This window comes from Lissotriton vulgaris, chromosome 2_1, assembly GCF_964263255.1.
Source record: "Lissotriton vulgaris chromosome 2_1, aLisVul1.2, whole genome shotgun sequence".
Taxonomy (NCBI): Eukaryota; Metazoa; Chordata; class Amphibia; order Caudata; family Salamandridae; genus Lissotriton; species Lissotriton vulgaris.
In genome coordinates this window covers 1,818,140,440-1,818,165,220 of record NC_141687.1, presented here as the reverse complement: position 1 = coordinate 1,818,165,220, position 24,781 = coordinate 1,818,140,440, and the positions used below count along the sequence as shown (strand labels likewise).

The 24,781-nt window shown below is 45.5% G+C and overlaps 1 protein-coding gene across 1 annotated transcript in view; it reads right to left on the bottom strand.

Moving 5' to 3' along the window:
• Positions 1–24,781, bottom strand: part of RASGRF1 (Ras protein specific guanine nucleotide releasing factor 1) — a 656,364-nt gene that overhangs the window by 324,975 nt on the left and 306,608 nt on the right. The window contains exons 6-7 of the mRNA XM_086957896.1: positions 11,292–11,371; positions 1,237–1,430 (exon numbers count right to left, since the gene is read on the bottom strand). Coding sequence (XP_086814022.1) covers positions 1,237–1,430; positions 11,292–11,371 — 274 coding nt within the window. The remainder of the gene's footprint in view (positions 1–1,236; positions 1,431–11,291; positions 11,372–24,781) is intronic.

The window sequence follows — 24,781 nt, the reverse complement described above, 5'->3', positions numbered from 1 at the left end:
CTGCTACTATCTTAGACTGTGCCTTTGAGTAAAGGCGCATGTTCCCTTGCTCTCTCCATCATGATCATGTAAGGTTTATGGTGTCTACTGCTACTGTCTTACGCTGTGCCCATCGGCGTGTCCCCTTGCTCCCTCCATCATGTACGGAATCTACTGCTACTGTTTTAGGCTGCGTCTTTGAATAAAGGCGCATGTAACTGTGCTCTCTCCATCGTGTATGGTCTATGGTGTCTACTGCTACTGTCTTAGACTGTGCCTATCAGCACGTCCTCTTGCTCCCCCCATCATGTACAGAATCTACTGCTACTATCTTAGACTGTGCCTTTGAGTAAAGGCGCATGTTCCCTTGCTCTCTCCATCATGATCATGTAAGGTTTATGGTGTCTACTGCTACTGTCTTATGCTGTGCCCATCGGCGTGTCCCCTTGCTCCCTCCATCATGTACGGAATCTACTGCTACTGTCTTAGGCTGCGTCTTTGAATAAAGGCGCATGTAACTGTGCTCTCTCCATCGTGTATGGTCTATGGTGTCTACTGCTACTGTCTTAAACTGTGCCTATCAGCACGTCCTCTTGCTCCCCCCATCATGTACAGAATCTACTGCTACTATCTTAGACTGTGCCTTTGAGTAAAGGCGCATGTTCCCTTGCTCTCTCCATCATGATCATGTAAGGTTTATGGTGTCTACTGCTACTGTCTTACGCTGTGCCCATCGGCGTGTCCCCTTGCTCCCTCCATCATGTACGGAATCTACTGCTACTGTTTTAGGCTGCGTCTTTGAATAAAGGCGCATGTAACTGTGCTCTCTCCATCGTGTATGGTCTATGGTGTCTACTGCTACTGTCTTAGGCTGCGTCTTTGAATAAAGGCGCATGTAACTGTGCTCTCTCCATCGTGTATGGTCTATGGTGTCTACTGCTACTGTCTTAGACTGTGCCTATCAGCACGTCCTCTTGCTCCCCCCATCATGTACAGAATCTACTGCTACTATCTTAGACTGTGCCTTTGAGTAAAGGCGCATGTTCCCTTGCTCTCTCCATCATGATCATGTAAGGTTTATGGTGTCTACTGCTACTGTCTTATGCTGTGCCCATCGGCGTGTCCCCCTGCTCCCTCCATCATGTACGGAATCTACTGCTGCAGTCTCAGGCTGAGCTCACAGAGACAGCAGTGCCTCACATTGACAGCAGCCCTTCAGCAAACCCCCTCGCTCCAAGTTAGGGACTCGGAACTCACCTGAAACATCGGGTAAGTGAGGAAGGTCTCCAGGGTGCGCTCCTCACAGTCGGGCTTGGCTTCATACTGCTTCAGCAGTTTGTCGAAGTCCCGGTTCTGCTTGCAGTGGGCCAGGATCTGCAGGCTGTACTGGTGGTTCCGCACAAACTCCTGGTAAATGTTCAGCATTGGCAGCAGGATGTCAAACAGGTCAGCTGCAAGAGACACCCAGGAGAGCAGGTGGTTACAGAAGTAACTGTATGCAGAGGAAGACCAGGGCATGGACAGGCCCTTTAGCCTGACCTGGTTTTCAAAATATCCCTAGCATACCAGGTCCACAATTTGTACCGTGCCCGTGTACAACATACCAACAACTAACCCAGTACCCCTGGTAATTCATGCCAACAAATAACCCAGTGCCCTGGTACTTCATGCAAACAACTAACACTGTGCCCCTGGAGCGTCATGAAAACAACTAACACTGTGCCCCTGGTACTTCATGCAAACAACTGATACATTGACCATGCTACTCCATGCCCACTACTAAACCATTGCCCCTAATACTTGACACCAACAACTAGCCCAGTACCACGGTACTTCATGCAAACAACCAACACTTTGCCCCAGTACTTCATGCCAACAAATAACTATGTGCCCCAGCACTTCATGCAAACAAATAACCCAGCGACCATGGTACTTTATGCAAACAACTAATACAGTGACCCTTGTACTTCATGCCAACAACTAACACGATGACCCTGGTAATCCATTCCCACTATTAATTCAGTGCCCCTAATACTTGAGACCAACAACTAACCCAGTGCCACGGCTACCCCATGCCTACAACCTAACCAGTGCTCCTAGTACTTCATACCAACAACTAAGTGCGTCTTGAGCCCCTTAACCACAACTAACTCAGTGTCCCCGGTACCTCAACCCCACAACCCAGCGGACTGGAAATACCGCCATGTATATGAGGCTGGGGTTCAAAAGCAGCTTCCTTACCACCTGAAATCTGCAGTGTTGTTATTGTTCCAAGTGGATGTAATGTTGAAACAGCTATGGGTCAGAATAGAGTAATTGTGATGTCACTGCTCTAGGAAAGTGCACACAGAAAGTCTGTGAGAGAATGTTGTGTGGACGCGAGTGACCGAGACCACCGAGGATTAATCCCGGCATCCCACACTGCTTTTCAGTGAGCTGCACTCAGGGCCGGACTGGCCGTAGTGGGCCTCGGGCGTTTCCCTTGGAGGCTGGAAGGGTGGGGGCCGGATTGCAGAGTTGGGGGCCGGTTTTGCAGTGGTGTTGCAATATCGCCCCCCCTAGGGACAAAAATCAGCAAGGCAGTGTTTCCAGACTTCTGGGGCCAGGCAGTGCTACCCCAGGGGCTGGTCCGAGAAAAGTGCCAGGGCTGCTTTGGGTTCCAGTCAGGCTGCGCTGTGAGTACTTGTGATTAGCTGTGTAAACCAGGCTTCTCCAACGAGTAGCTCGTCAACTACTGTAGCTCTCCAGCTACCTAGAAGTCGCTCTCCTCTCTGCAGACCAGCTTTTGCTTGGCAGAGTTAACATTTTTAAACCAAACTTGAAAGCGTGTATTTGGAGACGACAATATTTGTATTTTCAGAACTCGTAAACAGATCTCTGTAGAAAAATGGCTGCATTTCTAAAATGTATTTAAAGCTGATCTTTGTGAGACACACCTTGCAGTGCTGTGGAGACATATCAGTAATATTACTACCTTGGTTCCTGCGCCTGTACATCTATGTCTTACCCACCAAGAGGCATTCCACATTGACAAAGCCTTTTTTCATATCTGCTGGCACAGTACCCACTGAGCTAAGGTGATCACTGTTGGTAATTTTCCATATGGTGGCCAATAATGTAATCTTGACTTATGTGGTCACTGTCACAACACTCATATTATTAGTAGTTCGGGATGGTTTTAATTACACATAAGTAGCTCTTATTACAGAAAAGACTGGAGATCCCTGGTGTGAATTGCATTGCATCTGTGTGAGCTACACTATGAGAAGCTGGTTAAGATCCATTGTTATCCAGATAAGGTGTATTGTTGGTGCACTATGGGCAGGTGAGTGAGATGCACTGTATCCATGTGAGGTGCTCTGTGAGTATTGGGATCAGCTGTGCTGCGGATTTCTGTGAGATACGCTGTGCACTATGAGTAGCTGTGTGAGTGGCACTGTACCAGAGTAACACGCACTGGGGGAGTACTCCTGTGAGTGGAACTCTCAATACCTATGCACCTTTGTTAGATGTACTTTGAGAACCTTCCACAAATTTCGCCAATAGAAATAAAAGAAATATCTTGCAAGCCCCTCCTATCATGAATGTCACACTTGATGGTATGTGACCTAAAAAGGAGGGGCTTGAACAAAAAGCTTCCTATTTCTTTTTCTATTTAATTCTGGAAAACGGATTTCTCCAGACAGATAAGTGTTTTATTTATTATAATATGTCATTGAAACATGTATTTCTTTTCTAGGTATTGGGTGGTCTGCTTTATTGTCCGCCTGTCAATATATTAATGTTCGGTTAGTAGAAAGGCCCGCTCGCCGGGTCCTTTCTAGCCACAATGTTAACATGTTATTGGCTACCTCCTCCATGAAGCAATCTGGCGGCGGCTTTTTTTCCATAAAATTGATTATTTTTCTCTGTAACCGATCCCTTTGTAAGAGGTTTTAGGGTGCATGAACATTGTGTGTTTAATTGTGGGAGGGACTTTGTCACCTGACTTAAAGATGGCAGCGGTCTTGCGATATTTCTAAACTAGTGCAGCCCGTTGCTAGGGAACTTGGCAAAGTGGGAAGTTCTCCCTTTATACTGGAGAGCTGTAAGCAGCTTCTCTGTAGCTACGATGTAGAAACATACTGCAAAGAGTAAGCATGCTGCTAATGCCAGTTCTGATGAGAAGGCCACTCCAGTGGTGGCAGACTCTGACCCAATATGGACCTGATACAAATCATCATAAGTAAGGCGATTGAAGCAACCTTTGCAGCCGAAGAAAGACAGCCATCTTCAAAGGAGAATAGGATGTTGGTTTCCTAGGATGGTGATTCTGATCATTGGCATGAAAGAGAACAATAAGGTAGATATGCTTGGGGGTCAGAGCTAGAAGAACTGGTAAACCATGTACAGGAGAATTTATCTTTCCAATGGCCAAAATCTGATGATGAATTATTTTGGCAATATAGACATAAATTGGCTTAATCGCTGCTAGTACATACAGTCATTATTGGTTTCTTGTCTAGGGAATGGACTGATGTAGATAAAACGAGTTTTCCAAAATTCCTATCTAGAAGATACCCCCTTGAACAGTTTAAAGAAGAATTCCCTGCGGTAGTAAAAGTGGGCTCTCCCATGGCAGGTCTAGCTTCAAGTGGCTCAATAATATCAGAAGACGCAGGTTCAGCCGAAGAAGCAGACAAAAAAGTGGAAAGTGCAATAAAGAGGGCATATTATCTTCTAACATATCCATGAAGTCAGAAGCATATTATGCAACTTACAGGGTCCCGTGACTCCTTCAAGATTTCAATCATGCTGATGACAAAATTGAAAGGGCCTCATTTATGACTTTTTGCCGTAGGGAAGCGCAGCAGGCCTTCCTGCTGCGCTTCCCTACGGCAAAAGAAAAGGGCAGAAATGCGCCGTATCTATAAGATACGGCGCATTCCTGTCCTTTTCCCCTGCGCCGGCGCACAATGGGCTGCCTGCGCCAGCGCAGGCACCCTTGCACAATGGTGCAAGGGTGCCTGCGTTGCGGGGAAGATTATTTTTGTACAGGAAATGAAACCTTTCTGTACAAAAATAATCACAAGAGGCTTTTCCTCTTTCTATGTGTGCTGTAGAATGCAGCACACATAGAAAAAGGAAATACGAGGAGAAATAAAGACATTTCTCCCTGTTGCACCTCCCTTACGCCTCCCCTGGGGAGGCATAAGCTTTTGGCACTGCTCCAGAGTTACGATTTCTCGTAAATCTGGGGCAGTGTCAAAAGGCCATGGATGTTGCTGGGAACGCCCTCAGCAACACCCATTGCACGCCCCTTTAACGCAGAACACTGCGTTAAAGGGACTGATATTTATCAGGCAGCAGTACGCCACAAAAACTGGCGTACTGCTGCCTGATAAATACCACGCAGGCTTCTGCGCCACGGAACTTCATGAAAAGTGAAGTTCCGATGGCGCAAGGGGCCTCATAAATGAGGCCCCAGATGTGAAGATAGCTCCACTAGGCTCTCTCTGATGGAGCAGCATGTCAAGTTTAAAGCTGACATGTCACGTTATAGCTGACATTTCTTTTGATTCTTTGTCCACTGAGTCTTCAGATTCATTGATTGGTGTGAGCCATCAAATCTAGATGTGCTCTTGGAGGGCGGATAATTCCCTGATACTTTGGAGAGTCGCCTGCTGCTCAAAGGTACCACATTTTTGTTCCACAATTAGAGAACTTGGTAAAAAAATCCATTGAGGATTACAAATTATTAACTCCAGTTGCCCTCCATCAGGAGATAGAGGTTTTGGAATCCACCATCTGTTTGGACAGGCCTCATCCTCAAGGGGTTCCTGTCATCCCTTTTATGGGAGGGAAAGTGGCCAATGCATCCTTTCACCATAAGATCCTAGCAGCAGTCTTCAGTGCCACCTGCCCCATCGGCAGCTCCCAAATCCTAACTATCCTGAGAAAGTGCAGGGAAGAATTTCAATTCCACAGTCTAAAAGAGGTCAGGATTGTTCCTCCTTTATGTTCCTAGTTCAGCAGTCATCATGGGATTTTTGACCCATTTTGGATTTGAAAACTGTGAACACTTACACCCCTTACCAGGTTATCAAAATGTTGAGTCTGCAGAATATTATTCCTCAGACAACACTAGGCATGTTTTTATCATATTTAGATCTCTTAGATACCTATTTGTGTACCCCAGTTAATCTTCGATTCAAAAAATGCCTTCGTTTTGTGTGTGCTGGTGAATCATTACCAATGTTGTGTGCTTCCTATTGGTTAGGCCTCTGCCCGAAGGGTAGTCAACAACACTTTGGCCCATTAATGTGTATCCTTCATTCTCAAGGATTGTTGGTATTTGCATACTTAGATGATTGGCTAATCTGTGCTGCTTCTTTATACAGGTGTCTCACAGAGCATGGATTCCTCGTCAGTGAGACAAAATTGCATCTTCTGTTTGTCCCGAAGCTGCAATTCATTGGAGCTTTGTTCAGAACTAATGCAGTCAAAGTTTTCCTTCCAACAGCCCATCAGGAAAAGTTAAAGGTTATGGAATCTTCTCGACAACCAAGAAGCTGCGGCAAGAGAATGGCTTTGGGTGCAGGGATACCTGGCAGAAGCTCTACATTTGGTTCCTTGGGCATGGCTGCTCTTTATCACCGGATACTTCATCTGTCATCCCACTGGGATCCAAAGACAAAATAATTACAAGACAGTGGTGTCAGTATCACAGAAAGTGTCAAAGAAATTAAATTTGTGGCTGATCCTCTCTCACTTGAAAAAAGGAATATCTCTGTGTCCTCCCCTTCCAGTAATAATAACCACAGATGTAAGCAGCGTGGGCTGGGGAGGATCAGTCAGTTCAAGGTCTGTGGTCAATAGTGGAGAACATCTCATATTTCATTTGGACAGAACTGGTAGCAGTCCACAAGCCCTCCTGACATTTGCCCCACATCTCAAACACCGAACACTCCAAATAAGAACAGACAATCGATTGGGCTCTATATCCAGTGTATGTCTTGGGTTGGGAAAGAACAGATGCAGGCTCTTACATAGTAAGAGATGGTACAGGGTGAGGTGGAGGTGATGCGGCCGCACCACCTGCACTGTTCTGGAAGGCTTTCTGCAGGTCTTCACAAAGATGTCTTATGTTTATCTCAGAACAGCTGGGATTCAAATGCCTTATAACTCTTTGATGCCTTTGTTTCTTGACCTCTACATACTATTGAGTCAGCTGAGTCTCTCTCTTTGTCATCTTTGAAAGGTGGGAGGCCGTCCATAAGTTAGCATATAGGGTTGCAGTTGGAAACACAAGGCGGGGGTTGATGTTTGCACTGTTGACGTCAGGTCTTGGCTTTGCTGGTGTATTATAATTGGATATATGAGCATCCAGTCGCAGAATGGATGAAGGATACCTGGCCAATGGAGCATAGCGTCCACCCTTCTGCATGGTTTGATAGTATGCAGTCATAGCAGATGAGGCTACTTGAACCTTAGTCCGATGATGTCATTGAGAGGGCCACAGTGATCAAGACATACGACATTTCATTTTCACCCTCAGTAGACACAGCATATGAAGCATTATCACTAATAGAAGTTTGCCATGCAGTGCTGCATTTTGCATTGGCTTTTTTTTTTCTTGTTCAGTTTCCACCTACACTTTTATTGGTTTCCTTCTTTTTAGGTCTTGCCTAGACAGTGCATGCACTGTCCTTCAAGACCTTTTGATTTTTAGACGTGCACTTAGAGGCCATCCATTCTTACAATTGGTCTGCTTCACTGACCCTCTCATTTGCTTGCTTCTAAAGGGTTAGGTGCTATAGGCTTAATTCCTCTTCTATGCTTGTCCCTTCCTAGGAAGCATTGACGCATTACGTTTGTCTTTCTACTGCCCATTTTTTGTAGGCACTACTTTTTCATTGTAACGAAGCACTCTACCAGAGTGTGTCATTTTTAGCTGCCCCTATCATGTCCTTCTGCCACCACTGTGTTGCTTCCCTGTCCGTGTTGGCTTGCCGCCACACGCCTGTGTTTTTCGTATTGGCTAGTCTCCACTCTTGCTCCCTCCCATTGTCCGAGTTGCCAGGCCACCGCCCTCCATCCATTAGCCGAGGTTGCTTTGCCCCACTGTCCCTCCCATTGTCCATGTCACCTTGCTAACCCCCTCCCTCCAGTTGTCTGTGGTGGCACCCAGAGTCACCAGAGGGAGAGTTCAAGGGGATTATTCATATTAATTGTTTGTGCATCATATCAGCATTACCATGTAAACACAAACATTGTATTAACTGTGTGTTATTCATTTTTAGGTTTACCACAGTTGGCATAGGCCTGCTTTTAAAAATAGCTAATGTTCATGACGTGAACTTTTATTTCTAGGCACGCTAAACTTCAATGGTGTTGAACATGATTTAATGTTTCTTACTTTCTTATGAGAATAAATATTTGCTTTTGTTGTAATCAAGGTGAAAATTGGCATTGAATCCAAGAAACATGCAAAGTACACGCTGGCCCAATGTATCTCATTTTATTGCAGAAAAGCTGTAGTAAGGATTCTGAGAAACTAATGAGCTCAAGACTGTATCTTTTCACTCTCACTTGATTGGATTGTTTAATGGGAACCCATGCGTAGGTGTAGCAAATGTTGGAACTGTGTGATTGAAGTTAGTGCAGAGTGGATTTATGTCCAGAAATGCTTTGTACACGTTTGAGACACCTTAGAGTAGAGTTGGGTACTCTGTTTATGGGAGAACTGATTTACTTAACCATTCCTTTTGGGAAGACCTTATGATAGTTTGTCCTTATACATTTATGACTGCTTGATTTTAACTTCATAGTAGCTAATGAATTAATTTATTGATTATTGATTGACACTAACGATGATTTTGCCTTCTGTAAACTTTCAACCCTTAATAAACCATTATGGTTTGGAAACATAAACACTCTCTGACCTTCTTTTGTAGCCTAATGTGCATCGCGGTATTTAAATGTATCGATTTGTTGACCAGCTTCAGTTGCGAAATTGTATTTATCATAGTGCTTTATGGCCCCTAAATGTCCAAAAGCAAAGCATTAACAGTACTTACAGATGCAGGCTGGACAGAGCTAGGAATATCTCCTCCAGCCAGAGTATATTCTACAATTCGAGCCATGAGGGCGCCCTTACCCTCCGTCAAGTGCTTTATCCATAAGACTGTGTGAGTGGTGGTCTGAGGTGGAGCCACAGCGATTCACTGCACATGCATGTTTAGAGCACTCGCACTTTCAGGCTCTCTAGTGGTATGTCTTTGGTTATGGGCGTGTGGCCATCTCTGGAACAGTTTGACCCTTTCACAGCACCTGGGGCTGAATACACACCTCTGGAAGATCTAAGCATTGGGAAGCAAGTAGTTAATGTGTCATCTGCTGTTCTGTATAGGATAAAAGCATAGAGCATCTCTTAGAGGAGGGCTCTTAGGATGCAACAAAAAGAAGATGCAAGACAGATAAACAGAGTGTTTCTAGGGGCCAAATTCAGATAAACAGGCAGGTGTGCATAGGAAAGGCGACAACTGAGAGAGTGGAGAGAACTGGTTCCTGATACCACCGATGCAATGGTAGTTTCAAAGCGGGTCCAGTTCTTTTATGTTCATCAAATCTATTGGGAAAGTTTGCTTTCAGCACAACAAAATAACTGTGCCTCAAGGAGTATTTGACTGAGATGGGTCTGGGTTTTTGTGAATGCACCTAGACTGAGAGCGCTCTTGCTCTGTGAGTGCAAGAGTGATGCTGCTCAGTGACTGTGTGAGAGTGGGCAGTCTTTTTGGAACTGCTGTTTGGTGACAGCTCTCTGACATGTATGTGTGCAAAGACTGATTGCGAGGGTCTGCTCTAAAACTTAAAGTAAGTGGATGCTCTTTGCTTGTGAGTGGCTGCTCGCTCATTCTCATTCTGTGCGTGTAGAGAACATATTGGTTATTCATGGGTAGATGTTTAGTGACAAATACCAACAACTCTGGTGTGAAGAACTGGGATGGAGTAGTCTTCAGAAATGAGTTTCTGTGCTGGTGACGAGCTCAGCTCGTCATGAGGCACAGCGCAGCTGCACTCATGACAAGCTGAGCTCGTCACGGCCATTGGAACGTTGCACGCGGGGATAATTTCCCCGCTGTGCTGAACGTTCTAAAAACGGGTGTGGTTGTGACGATGTGTGCCGCTGCGCTGTGCCTCATGACGAGCTGAGCTCGTCACCAGCACAGCGGCGGCGCGCGCGGCCCCCCTCCCCACCCTACGGGGGGAAACACCCTGCAGTGAAGGGGTTATTAAGGACCTCAGATAAGGGAGCCTGAGTCTTGTACCAGAATTACAGGAAAGGCACATTTCAGTTTTTAGCTAAATGGTTGATGAGGAAATGTTGAAAATAACGAAATATGGATGAGCGAGGAAATGGCTAGGTAAGAGAAATGTCTTGGGCACTCATGAAAGACTTGATTTGTGTTTAAAATAGACACTGAAATATCCTTCTTTGTGTGAAATGATTTATTTCCCTTCTAAAATACATATCCTTGATTGAAATGCCTCCACAATAAGTGCGAGGGACTCCTGTGAAGTATTAAGTGCAGTGGTCACTGGAATCAGGATTTGTCTTTTAGTTTTTCCACATTGCTCAGGGTCTGCCCAGGAATATAACTGGCTTTGGACAGACATGCCAGCCAGCCAGGCAAGAACTGGGCATTTCTGTCTAGTAATCAAAAGACTTCAGGCCCGAGCGACTAAGAGAGATGCTAGCCTGTTACACACAACTTAGGGGGTGTGATGGGTGAGTTTATGCCACTAAAGCCAAGCTGTACTCGACTGAAGAGGCCCAAATAGACTAAAACCGGTATTGAAATGCTTATTTTCCAGCACAGACAGGATGTGGACTGTTCCTGTTCGAGGAGGACCTAGGCTGATTTGCATATGTCTTTCAATGATCTGCGGTGTCATAGTTGGCAAAAAAACTATGTACTGGAATGCAGCCCCAAATAATTACCTAAATGTTTGCTGAGTGGATGCATGAAACATGGCAGCTGCTCAGTAAACTTTCAGAGCCTTCTGAGGAGAAGCTGCTCCTCTGACAGCATAGGGATCTCCACCAGGCCAGCGGAGAACTCTAGATATGATGGGCGGTAGTTCACAAGGGCAGCAGATGTTATTACCTCCACACCCCCTGGTAGACAGCAGACTACCTGTCAAAACTTAAATGAAAGCAAAAGTGTTTTCACACCTACAAAGATGACTGCCTCAGGTTGTTCACACCATGAAGATGCACTATTTTACAAACACCTTAGTTTACTCACTCGTTGACTGTCTGTACTCACCTAGGACAAGTGTCGGCCAGCTGGAAATGCGCGCTTTCAGACCCTGATAGAAGATCTGGTGCAGGAACATGATGGTCTCACTGAAAAACAGAGAACAGCCTGTGTTATGCCTGCTACACTGGGAGAAGAAGTGTGAAGGAGTCGGCCAGGTGACATCACAGTGCCACTGGAAGAACCCCCCCACTACTCACATAACATGCACCAAAAGTAAAACCCTTGGGGCTACACAAACCAATCAACCCAGCCAAGGAATGGGACACCCAACTCAATAAGTTCCATGATGCCTCTTCCATACCTCTGTAATTTCCACCTGCTCATAATTTCTAGCTTCACATCTTCATCCTGTTGAAAATTCAGGATTTGCAAACTATTTACCGCCTTTCCAATTTTCCTCCTAATATCCATGACCAGAATGTTTCTCTGACTTTGCCTTTAAAAATTTAGCCATCTGCAAAATATTTGACCTGAAAGAACTCACAGAGGTATATCTATCAAAGCCTGGCTCCGATGCTTTCTAATAGACCTTTCCATGACGTCAGAAAGCTGGCTGTAGTAACACAGTTTCTGTGAATTACAAGACAAAGAAGCTCTGAGCTGGAAAATGGCTATGAATAGGCGAAGAGAGATGGAAGTAGCAGGATCATGGACAGATTTGTAGACAATACAATACGAGCTTGCACAGTAATGCACGAAATGGGAAATATAGACATGAAAGTCAAGTGCAGAAAGGGAGTAATTGCCCCAGTTTGCAGAGCCATAGTAGGATGGACCCCAGAATGCAGCTGTGGAATGTACAGAACAGTTTTATCAATGAGTAGGGGGTTGGAAGTTGTTGAAAGCACACCATCCACCCATCCACTAAAAGCGTTTATCACTAAATTGTTGACATTCTGTAAAAGCTGTAATGCTTTTCTCTCATTTCTGTTCAAAATATTACACACCACCTGCTCTTTTTGTTTCCATTCCAAAACCCTTAGTTCCTACTGAACATGTTGTTCAAATGCTTCCCTGGCAGAGGCTTTTGTGAATGCGCGAGACTGACATTCAGGCCAATAAAGGGAAAGTGAAACAATGCTTTACAAATCCTCTCTTTCTGTTAGCAATCATGAAGCTCCAGTTTCTGAATTTAAACACAAGATTATTGTATGTGAGTGCGCAGAGTTTGCTGGTTTTCCATATGTTGGTATGCACGCTGAGGTACATCTGTACTATTTCTGCAGTGACGCTAATTCAGTGACATAATCCGGATCCTGTGTTTTATCCTTATACCAAAAGGTTCTTTTGAGTGACACCCCAAAACCCCCTGTCCCTCGCCGACCTTTCTTCCATCGTGACTTCAGGAGAAAGGGGCCGTTTCACAAAAGCGTTTATGATTACAGGAAGTAATATTACAGGAGTATTATTTTACATACTCCTACATGCCTTTGTGATTTGCCCTCAAAACGTCCAACTTCTCAATAGTAAAAGTGCAAAGAGGGTACAGTACTTTCTATTTGTAATATTTTATTTGAATATTCCCTAAATAAATCACTTTATAATTACCATTTTAGATGTTTGGTGCCAATTCAAAAAGGCATGTTAGGGTACAGGTATATGCCTGAGTACTACAGGAGTTCGACTTTACGTCCTCCAAGCCCTTTGAGTGTAAAGCCCAAGATATCTTCCTGACATGTTCTCCGTTTTGCTTACGTTCTCTATGTCTGTTACTTCACAGATACTGGTATCACATCTCAGCTTCATTTACTCGGGCTGTAAGTCGCATGGTACCGAGTTGCCATCGCTTTGTCTTCAGTGGGTAAGGTGGCTCTTTGGCCAAAATCGAATTTATTTTAAAGGTGTTTCTTGGGTACGCTTCAAACTATATACCTCAGGGTGTTGAGGGCGAGCAGTCAAAGGCTTGTCAGAGAAGAGGGGAAAGAGCTCAGAGATCAACCGTCAACCACCTGACCCAAGAAAGCAATGTACGGCCCAGTGCTTGCTTTTTTATTCACACAGCATTACTTGATACCACACAGCAAATATAGGGAAAGCAGACACAAGGTTGTAATCTTGTTTGCGATCTTTTAATGAGGTGCCATGCCCTTTGGTACCCTCCCCCACTAATAGTGTTTCCCAATATCCACAATCCCTAGAGAAAAAACTGTATAGAGCACTGATGAGGTAGAGGTGCAGGTCACTTGAAATACTCACAAGGCATAAATGCGCACAACAGTTGAGTTTGCTTTCTCCTCTTTAAGTGTACCTTAGGGGCAGCTCCTCCACTAGGGCGGAGGAGCATTGCCCCACTGCTTTCTCGCAGTGTGAGAAGCAGAAGCATAAAATGATAAAACTACCATTTTAGGTTACTGCTTCTCGCCCTGTGAGAAAGCACAAATGTTTGGTTGGGGGCAGGCGGGTGGGCGGGGCTGCCCTAGAGCAGGGGAGGAGTGGCTTGCCCACTGCTGAGTTGGCCGCCCAAACTAGTCATGCGCACTCTGCCGTTTCTCCATGTAGGCTGCATGCAGCCTACATGGAGTAAATGGCCTCCCCATAGGAGCCTGGCTGGTCAGTGTCCCGACCAATCACAATGCCGCCATTGCAGTATTGTGATTGGCTTAGGGGAGTGGAGGGAGGCTGCCTGCTTCGTGTGAAGCAGAGATGATGCGGAAGCGGGCCCGCGAAGGTAAGTTAACTTTTTTTCAACCTTTTTTTAAATTAACCCTGTCCCTGCGCGACCTGCGACTCCCCTGCCTGACTGGTGTATCTCTCAAAAGTCTCAAGTTCGTGTCGCAGACTTTGCTCTGCTTCCTCAATCTCTCATTTTGCTCGCAGCTTTAGGAACAGTAGTTGCCTTCATTATGGTTGTTTCAGTGCAGGTTGTGCAGTACAGAAGCTTGCAGCAGTCCTGCTCCTAAGGGCTGCATCCTTTGCCACACTTGGAAATTGACAGCTACGAGATGTCAGCATGGCAGCTCACACAGCGGCACTCCTCTTCATCAGATGGGGTGATGGGATGGTTGATGTGGCCTCCACGCTGATTGTCAAAACATGGTTATATTCAGCAGTTGCTGTCCCCGGACTGACCAGGGATCCTAACTTGACGGCGATGAAGTAATGCAACTCTGACCTCAGCAGTGGCAGCATCAGTCTTTCAGTTCCATGGCAGACTTCAATCATGCTTACACTTCAGGAGTCTTGGTGCAGTGCTCAACAAGAAATACTCAGGAAAACTGGAGGATCCCTCTCCAACAATTGTTCCCCATTCCGGGACTGCAGTTGGCTTCTTTTCCTGGACTGTCCATCCTACGATAGGGCCAGATACGCTCCTTTCCTTTCTAGGCTCTATGCAACCCTTCAGGTCCTGCAGCAGGAAGTGCAAGCTTCAGGTGATGTCACCCCACTTGTTATAGACTGACTGTCAGGCAGACACCAGTCATGGCCACAGAGCCGACCTACTATTCTGCAGAGCACTTCCTTCCTTCGTCAGAAGAACATGGAACTGAAACAAACTGGTGTGGTTTGGATCTCACTGTCAGATGCCTTTTCCAAAAATGGGATGTGTGTCCACTGTATATTGTTTTAGAATCAGTTTTTGTTGCTTCTCTTTTAAATGTGATTTTCTGGCTCTTTTCCTGGTTGTCATCAGTCTTTTTGAAGCAGTAATCAGGGGCAGACACAAGGGAATGCCTACCTCAAAACATTCTCCGCTGGAACAACAAAAACTACAGTTCAACTTCTCACTCCTACCACTTATGAAATAGCAACGCTCAAGAACTAAATGTAAATGTAATGTAAATGTATAGGCATTTATATAGCGCACTACTTACCCGGAGGGTCCCAAGGCGCTTCGACCGCTGCGAAACCCTTCCTGGCTTCCCTGAGAGATGGTCCCTTAATGGGTATCTCCAGGGTGAGACCAGGCATCCCCGGCGGTCTGGTGGGGCCGTTAGTGAAGATGAGGCAAGCTAATGCCCAGAGTTGCCGAGTGTGATCGCTGATCAGAGTGGGCACCGAGGCGAGAGAACTATCGAGTCCGCTGACCCTGGTACAGAAACCTGCCGCGCCGGGAATTGAACCCTGGTCCCGGGCCGTCTTCTGCTCTCGGGTCTGCCGCCTCTAACCAGTGAGCCACACTACTAATTAGCCACACTAATCAGCAACCCTTTGCTAACAAGGCCCTCTTTAAATTTCTGAGGGGAGCCCTGCCTCCATCCTCCTTCACGTCAGTATCTGGGTCTACACCCTCCAGAAATCCAATCAATACACCTCCATTGCCTGGAAAATCTGTGTCCACCCGCCATCTAATGCCATGCTAAACCAAGGACCACCCGAAAAGGATCCCATTTCTCCAAGTACTCGGCCTCTCATTACAAATAGCACTATACTCACATACATGTGCCACACGCTCACTGCACATACAGTCATTTGACATGCACACAGAGTGTCAGCACAAGGATCACACGACAGCGAAACCCCATTAGAGAGGGTTCAGTAGATCACCCTCTCTTGACACAGAGAAAAAACACCTGGCAACACAGTTGATTAATAAAAACTGTACTCTGTCACCACCGCTTTATGTGACTCACTCGGGACACAGACCGTACGTAGTCCTATGCATGAGATTAGGGCACGCTTGGCATGTCGCTCTAGGTCTGGGCCTCGCATTAACATGGACAGCCCTAAGCCTCAGCGCACACACTTCATTAGCATGGCACTAGGGCCAACATTAGGGTGAGGATACTAGTTTCACGGTCATTTAGGCTCTCAGGGCAGGGCTACACATGCATTGGCTATCCAGGAGACATTTCCATGCCAATACCAACAATTCAGAAAATAAAGAAAATGAAACAGAGACGTTATATACAGTACTATGAAAAGTATGAAAACAACAGCATAAAATAATTTCTTTATAAGTTAACACATAGCATTGGCTCCATTCCTTCAGAAAATAGATTAAACATATTTAATCCTTGCGCAGAAAATGGAACTGACAGCAATTTTCCCACCTCAACCCTTGGCATCAGAACAGAACCACCAAACCTCTCCGAAAACCGGTCAATAATAAATCATCAACAACGACAGAATACAAAAATGTGTGTAGATTTTTATGCACACATGTCTATATTGACACGAAACAATATACCAGTAATGGTTAAGCCTACGTTCAGTTTATTCCTCTTGCTCAAGAAATGTCCTTTTACTAAATCTATAGCCAATGCAAAACTGCCAATTCAGATCAGAATAAATCTTCACTGTTTCTCTACAAACCACAGTTATATGTCAAAATGCCATTGTTCAGAAATATTGCATGACATAAACACTGTGTCCTAAATATCATTCACAAAATATATTCACATTGGATGTACATAATTCTATGGTTAACTCCAGGGGCTGCTCCTCTATAGGGGCACCAGGGTACAGACCCTCTGCCGCGCCCTGCAGCTGATTTCTTGAGACGTTACAGCTTTTACATGAAAACTAATGATTTCTCTGACTCTTTTCTTGTACACGCTGTAATATTGCCTCAGCAGCATGAGAGGGCTCCATTGGCTGCATTGCTCATGTGTCTGGAGGTTGGTGTTACAGCCCAGCCTCAAGTAGCCCCAATACATATCTGACATGCTGCACTAGCTTCAGGCAGCGCAGCATGTCACTTATTGGAGTTTCAGGGCTTGTCAATCATGCATTCCTATGCTCTGTCAGATGTAGGAATAGAGAAATTATCCTGGCTTCTGATTGGCCAGATGCTTGTATGTGGACCTGGCTCTGGTGTGCTGCTTCCCCGGAGCTACGGGAGTCTGGAATCGTGTGCTCTGCATAAGAGCATGCTAGCTCGTTGAAGAGGAGCGACGGTAACTTTTCTTTTTAGCAGTCTTACTATGTGTGAATTGTGTGTGTTTGGCTGTCTGCCAGGGACTGCTTGTGAATACCTGTGTGGCTGTCTCTGTATGCATGTCTGGAACTATGTGTGTATATATGTTGTAATGCTTTCTCATGGACAGAAGTGTCAAGGACCTACCAGGCTAGGTGCACTCTTACGCTTGCCTGGCACCAAGCGATGATGGGTGAGGAGCAGGCATGGTGCTGGAGAGAGGGTTGGGCACATAAGGGAGCAAACAGGTATGTTAACTGTGAGGACCTGGCCTCAACACTTTTCTCAGAGTGCAATGTTCTGCATTGTGAGTAATTTGTTTTTTGTTAGAGGGGCAGAGAATCCTTCTCAAGCAACTGCCACAAATCGTGTCAGTGTGATCCAGAAACAGCCACAAACTTAACCTGTGCTTTTCCGTCTGGTAGCTTGGCAAAAAAGCCTTCAGGCTTACTTAGAGGGAATATGTAAAGTTTTTATGCAGTACACAAACATAAATAAATTGAACACACAACAGAAGAAAAATCCCAAACAAATTTAGAAAAATTAAATAAAATGTAATAAATTAGTTGACACCAATACAACAATCCAGTCATTGGAAATGGAGATATGGATATCTGGTTGCACCGGAATGGGACAAACTCAGAAGTTCAGGCTAAACGTGATGGAGTGTGGGCAGAATACAGGGACCAGGTTAGTCTCACTGAGAATGGTACTTTATGTCTTTGATGCAAAGAGTAACTGTGAGAGCTGAGATATGAGGACCTGCATTAAACTGTCTCCACGGCATTGGTTCCGATAAGGCCACCCAATAGGGGCTGCAAACTGCTGTGATGCAAGAACCTGCATTGTGCTTCGCCGAGTTGCGTTGCACTGCCTTGGTCCTAAAGAAACCCACAGTTGAACCAGGATGAGTAACTCTGATCCGAGCCAAGGATCTAGGACCGGGGAGCACCTCTTTGGGATCAGGACTCACTACAGTAGAGGCCGGCAGAAGAGCACAGGCAGGTCCAGTTGAGTCTGGGCAGCTCGGCAGATGCATGGTAGGTCTCTGGAGCTTGTAATGTCCCTGCAGCTCAAAACAGGAGGCCAGTAAGCCAGCCATTGGAGTCCCTCTGGTGGTTCTGGGTTTAGAGAGCAGGTCCAGTCTTCCTTGCTCAGGCAGCATGACAGGTGACAGCTCTGTCCTTACCATCAGGCCAGGATATCTCATCCTGCCAACACCCAGTCCCTCTATTGTGTGGCTGTTGAGGCAGAATACACAAAGGCCAACTGCCAACTACACCTAGTCATGTGACCCAAGAACAGGCAGCAGGCACAAAATGGGTAGGACAAGAAAATACAGACTTTCTAAAAGTGGTCTTCTCAGAATTGTGACTTATAATCAGACTTTACCATTAAAGAGGGCTTTAAATCACAATTCATTTAGGGTAAACATGACATTTCTACTTGTTCCAAATCAAAAGTTTTCACTTATTAAATGTATTATGGAAGAGGTAGGCCTCATACCATTAAAACATGAATTTGTGTGCTTTTCACTAGCAGGAGATGTAAAGCTTAAAAGTACACATCCAATATTTTAAATGCAATGCACCCGGTGCTTTGAGCTGCTTAGAGCCTACCTCAGGGATGATGTAGCAAGAGATTTATTTTGCCTGGTTGAATTAGCAGTTTAAGATTACACACAGGCTGCAGTGGCAGACCTGTGACAATTTTATAGGGGCTCCTTAAATGGGTGGCACAATGAGTGCTGCAGGCCCACTAGTAGCATTTAAATTCACAGGCCCTGGTACATGTGGTGCCACTTTACTACAGACTTATAAGTAAATTAAATGTGCCAATTGGGTTGTAGCCAATTTTACCAGGCTTAGGGGAGAGAGCACACACACTTTATCACTAGTTAGCTGTGATAACGTGCACAGAGTTCTAAAGCCACCAAAAACAAATTCAGCAAAACAGGAAGGGTAAAGAGTAAATGTTTGGCCACGACCCTGCAGAGAGTGCCAGGTCCAACATGACCCCTTCTAGCCTAAAGCCAGGGTAGGCTACTCAATACCTTGATGGGCTTTCCTGTTCAGGCGATAGAAAGTAGACAATGACACTCTGCTGCAGAGGTACTTGTCAGTTCTTTGCCCTTCTGAACCCAGTTTGATCCCTCTGTCAACACTCTCCTCAGCCACTAGACCAAACCCTGGGGAATCCTTCTCCTCATCTGTGGACCTCATCTGTGAGACATTCATTTTCTCACGGATGCTTGCCAGTAGGAAGACAGTACCACCAGGGCCAACAAATGACAAGGCCAATCCCGTCTCTTGGATCAAACTTCTGTCCCCAACTCAAGGACAGTTCTGCTCATAAGGACAACAACCAGCAGAGGCCACTGACAGCTGTCCTTGTCAAGAGCCAGGCCCTGGACCATCCAGGGTTCTCTGACCTCTCAGGTTTCTCATAGTGGGGAGCAACAGTCCCAATGTTAGATACCCTATTTCCATTCTCCCTCCCACCAGTCCAACAGTGGTAGACTGGAACTGGCCACTCAGTGCAGGGTCTGTATCCCAAGTTTGAACAGTTCCCTGGCAAGCCAGGACTTCAAGGGGGGAGCCATCACCTCCATCAAGGGTAACACAATCTGTCGGTGTCAGGCATGGGCCTGCCTAGTGCAGGTTTCCAAGCCTCTGTCTCTGTGACAGCACAGGGAGCACATCCAGGTCAAAAGTGACCTCACCAGGGTCAGTCTTGGGGTGTTCTGTTTTCAGAGCTGGAAACTTTGATCCACTGGCCTTCCCACTATGGACTGTCTCCACCTCCTGCACACCCACAGATCTGAGCTTTCTGTGCATTCTGGGTGACCACCCCTCCCAGGTCTTCTGATACTGGGGGGAACTAATTTCCCAATATGCAGTCAATGAGTTTCTGGGGACCAACTATGCCCTCCTTTGGGCCACTTCCACACCCCATTCTAAAGATACCAGAGCCATAGGGTGTAAGAAGTCCTTCACATGGGCCTGAAGTACCCCACACACCTGTCAAGTGTACTGCTCTGGAGAAACCAGTCTTCCCACCACTATGGTCTGACTGGCGGGAGTATCCCATTAACTGTTACCTGATGAAAGTGATGACTGCTATCCTCAGGGATCACCGGTTTATCCCTTTAATTAACCTCCCAGCTAAGGAAGACAAGCTCATGCTCTAACCCCTGCTCCTGAGAACTAGTGTGATAAGTGACAGCTCCCGCCCTCCCATCAAGTCAGGATGGCCCATCCTGCCAACACCCAGTCTAACAAATTGGTTAGGACAAGTTGCCATTGTGCAACATTCTATCCATCATCTTGTGTGTTTTGTAGGACAAGAAAATGCCAACTTTCTAAAAGTGGCCTTTCAGAAATGTGACTTAAAATCCAACTTTACCAATAAAGAGGGTTTTAAATTGTAATTTATTTGAGGGTAAACATAAAATTTCTACCTTTTCCCAATCAATCACTTATTAAATATAATAAGGTAACCCAATGCCATCCTATGGGTAAGGTAGGCCTCACAGTAGGGAAAAATGAATTTGTGAGTTTTTCAGTACCAGGACATGTAAAGCTTAAAATTACATGTCCAACTTTTTAAATACAAAAACCACAGTTGATGGACAGAATGCAGAATAATGTCATACATTCACCCCAGTACAGAGATCTGGGCCTAAATCCATCGTTTTTTGCACTCCACACCAACCCAGTTCAGACATGGCTATATGTAAATCAGCCTTGACCCTGTGCTTCATGGGAACAGTCCAGCACGAACTGTCAAGCAATGTCTTTCCTGGACCGGAATCAAGAATCCTAGGACCGGTTTCTGGCTATCAGCCGTCTTCAGCCAGGATAGCTTGACTCCAGTGGTGTGGAGAGCATGGGACTCACGTCTGAGCACACCCATCCCACTCGGGGTGACAAATGCAAAAACCACAGTTGATGGACAGAATGCAGAACAATCAGTGGCGGTTTCTCGTCTAGGGCGTCGGGGCTCCGCCCCCTTTACTTTCACCCCCATCACGATCTCCAAATTAAAACCAAACTCATTGTTAATTTATTTTTGGGCTTTCCACGCTGCATTCTTTTACAAAAAGCGTTCATTTTTTTTCTTTCTGGGGCCAGGAGCCGGGACTGCTGCACACTTCTAATTTTCAACTCACTGTTAATCACGCTGAATGACACTTCGTGCCTGGGCGGTCGCAATTCCCACTAGTTGCCGGGCTGATGGTTTCACAGCCCTGAGGCCTGTGAGGTCATCAGCTCGGTTAACACATAGCATTGAGGGCCAGGCTCCACCCCCCGAGGACGTCCAAGTAAAATTACCCCCGGGCGTTTTAGATTGAAGCCCCGCAGTGCTAGGGCTTCATGTCACTCAGGGAATTGAGAGCACAGTCACCCCCACCCTTTCCCAAATCGTCACAGGGTTGGTCCCACCCTGTGAGGAGTTGGGAGAGGGCAGGGAAAGGGCAGCAGGCCGGCGGGAAGTCAAAAACTCGAGTCTGCGCAGTTTGTTATTTTTGAAGACTGCACAGACTCTGATACCACACTGCATTTTGTAAGGGCCATGATTAGTGGTGGTATAAAAGACATGTATGACACTGCACAGCAATACTCTCTAGCTGCTAGGTGGAGACTCGTGGCAGCATTAGCTAAGGTGGTGCCAATGCGCAATAAAATTGTGTGTGACTCGGGAGGGTGTCTGGAGACTCCAGATGGTGCCCTGCCGCCCCCAACCCAGTGGACCACGAGGTGAGAGGTTTAGATTTTACGGCTCCGTCTGCCCCTGAAAACTTTAGATTAGCAATTGTTTGTGTGCTTTAGTTTTTCCTCTTTATGCATTTCACTGTAGCTTTTATAATGCGACTGTTAGAACTCACCTCGAAGGCAGTGCTAATGGTCTGTTTACACAACTGACATTCACGCACCCATTTGAAAGTGCTTTGATTGACGGTAATGATTTATGTAATACTGGCCTTCACGGCCACGCACCTATTTTAAAGTACTTTCATATCCACTCATGATGAATTTTGTATAGCTAGTTTTCAGAATGCACATATTTGAAAGGGCTTTCATACGTTTGTGATAATGTTTTTTTGTTTTCTGAAGGTGAACATGTGCCTAAGATCACACAGTTTAAGTAAGGAAGCACTGATTTATTCACATTTTCTGGTTTCACCTTACAAATCAGACAGTAATTGAGTGTCTATTAGGCTTTCTTTATGTTAAGCCTTTGGTTTTTACTTATTTGTGCATTTCTGTTTAGTTTTTATAAAGAGACAGCAGAACTCGACCTGAAGTCAGCCCTAATGGTTTTGGTACAACTGGCATTCTGAACATACATATTTGATTTAGTGTGCTTTTATACCCGAAAATGAGGAAAAGAGCTTCGGTAACATAAACTGTTTGCCTAAGATCTCATAATTTAGGTTGTGTAAGCCCTGAATTATCCCTTATTTCTAGTTTTACTTTGTGTAAATCAGCCACTAATGAGCAGATTTTATGGTACAGGTAGTCCCCTTGCTTATGGTGAATGCATTTTAGCTATGACTGTCATGGGGCCTAATGCCACCAAAACCATGAAACCATGGTATTTTGTGGGCACTAGAAGACAGCTGTAACTGTGGTGCATTAGAAAATGCATAATTTTATCAGATTTTTAAAAATTAGACTTGCACAGAAAATGGTGACGGGCCTCCCCGAAAATACCATGCCGCACCCCGCGAGAGGCCTCCCTACATGCTCCAATCCCCACAGGGCGAGTCTAGCCTCACCATTCTCAAACTTCACCAGCCGCCACTGAGAACAATGTCATACATTCACCCAAGGAGAGAGATCTGGGCCTAAATCCATCGTTTTTTTGCACTCCACACCACCCCAGTTCAGACATAGCCATATGCAAATCAGCCTTGACCCTGTGCCTCATGGGAACAGTCCAGCCCGAACTGCCAAGCCATGTCTTTCCTGGACCGGAATCAAGCATCCTAGGACCGGTTTCTGGCTATCAGCCGTCTTCAATTTTGGAAAAGGTGATGGACAGAGTTTCTGAATGATGCAGAATACTCCTACCCAGTCAAGAGATCAGGGCTTGATCCATCACTGTTTTTTAGCTCACTGCACCATCCCAGCTCAGAACCTGGCTACATGCAAATTAGTCTGTTCCTGTCCCAGTGCATGATGGGAACAGGGCAGACCAAACTACCAAGCCAATTCTTCACCAGAAAGGAGACAAGCTACCGGGGACCGGTTTCTGGCATTTCAGCCGTCATCGGCCCGGCTTGCTTGAATCCTGATGGTGCAATGAGCTAGGGACTCACGTCTGAGTATACCCTCCCACACTTAGTGTGGATAAAATCAGTTTTTTTATCAGCCGTCTTCAGCCAGGATAGCTTGACTCCAGTGGTGTGGAGAGCATGGGACTCACGTCTGAGCATACCCATCCCACTCGGGGTGACAAATGCAAAAACCACAGTTGATGGACAGAATGCAGGACAATGTCATACATTCACCCCAGTACAGAGATCTGGGCCTAAATCCATCGTTTTTTTGCACTCCACACCACCCCAGTTCAGACATGGCCATATGCAAATCAGCCTTGACCCTGTTTCTCATGGGAACAGTCCAGCTCGAACTGCCAAGCCATGTCTTTCCTGGACCGGAATCAAGCATCCTAGGAACAGTTTCTGGCTATCAGCCGTCTTCAGCCAGGATAGCTTGACTCCAGTGGTGTGGAGAGCATGGGACTCACGTGTGAGCATACCCATCCCACTCGGGGTGACAAATGCAAAAACCACAGTTGATGGACAGAATGCAGAACAATGTCATATATTCACCCCAGTACAGAGATCCGGGCCTAAAGAGATAAAAACAGATAGATGAATGCTGCTTCTTAGACAGCGAAACACCTTGAGGCTTGCCTACATGTTTTGGTTTATTGTTATATTTTTGCTGTCACTCAGGAATTAGCTAACAGGCTTCTCTTTGATTGACTTGAAGAATTTAAGTTTAGTGTGGTGTATGGATAAACACAATATTCACTGGTGTACTTGTGCACAAGTAATAATAATGGTGAATGATTCTGTGAAGATTATAGGATTCGTAATGAACGAGGAAAAATCAAATATGGTACCTGGCAACAATCTAGATTGTATAGATTTTTAAGTGTATTTAGCGGTGGCTAAGTTAAAACTGCCAAAAAAGCTAAAACTGCTAAAAGCAGAAATTCGACATCAGATATCAGAAGAGGTTTCAGTTTACAAAGTTTAGTCCATGTGATGGTTAGCCTATCTGCTTCTACTCAGGCAAGGTTTCAAGGGTCATTGCATTATAGGATTGTGAGTGAGGCAAAGGCTTTTGGTAGGGAAAACGAAATAGGAGTTAGTTTGGTGGCTGGAAAATATGAATATTTACAACAAGGGGTGGTGAGGGACAGAGTCTCTGAATTAAGCAGAAAGCTCTCACCCAGTCAAGAGATCAGGGCTAGATCCAACACCGTTTTTTAGCTCACGGCATCATCCCAGTTTCAGAACCTGGCTGTATGCAAATTAGTCTGTTCCTGTCCCAGTGCATGATGGGAACAGGGCAAACCAAACTACAAAAGCCAATTCTTACACTGGGAAGGAAACAAGCTC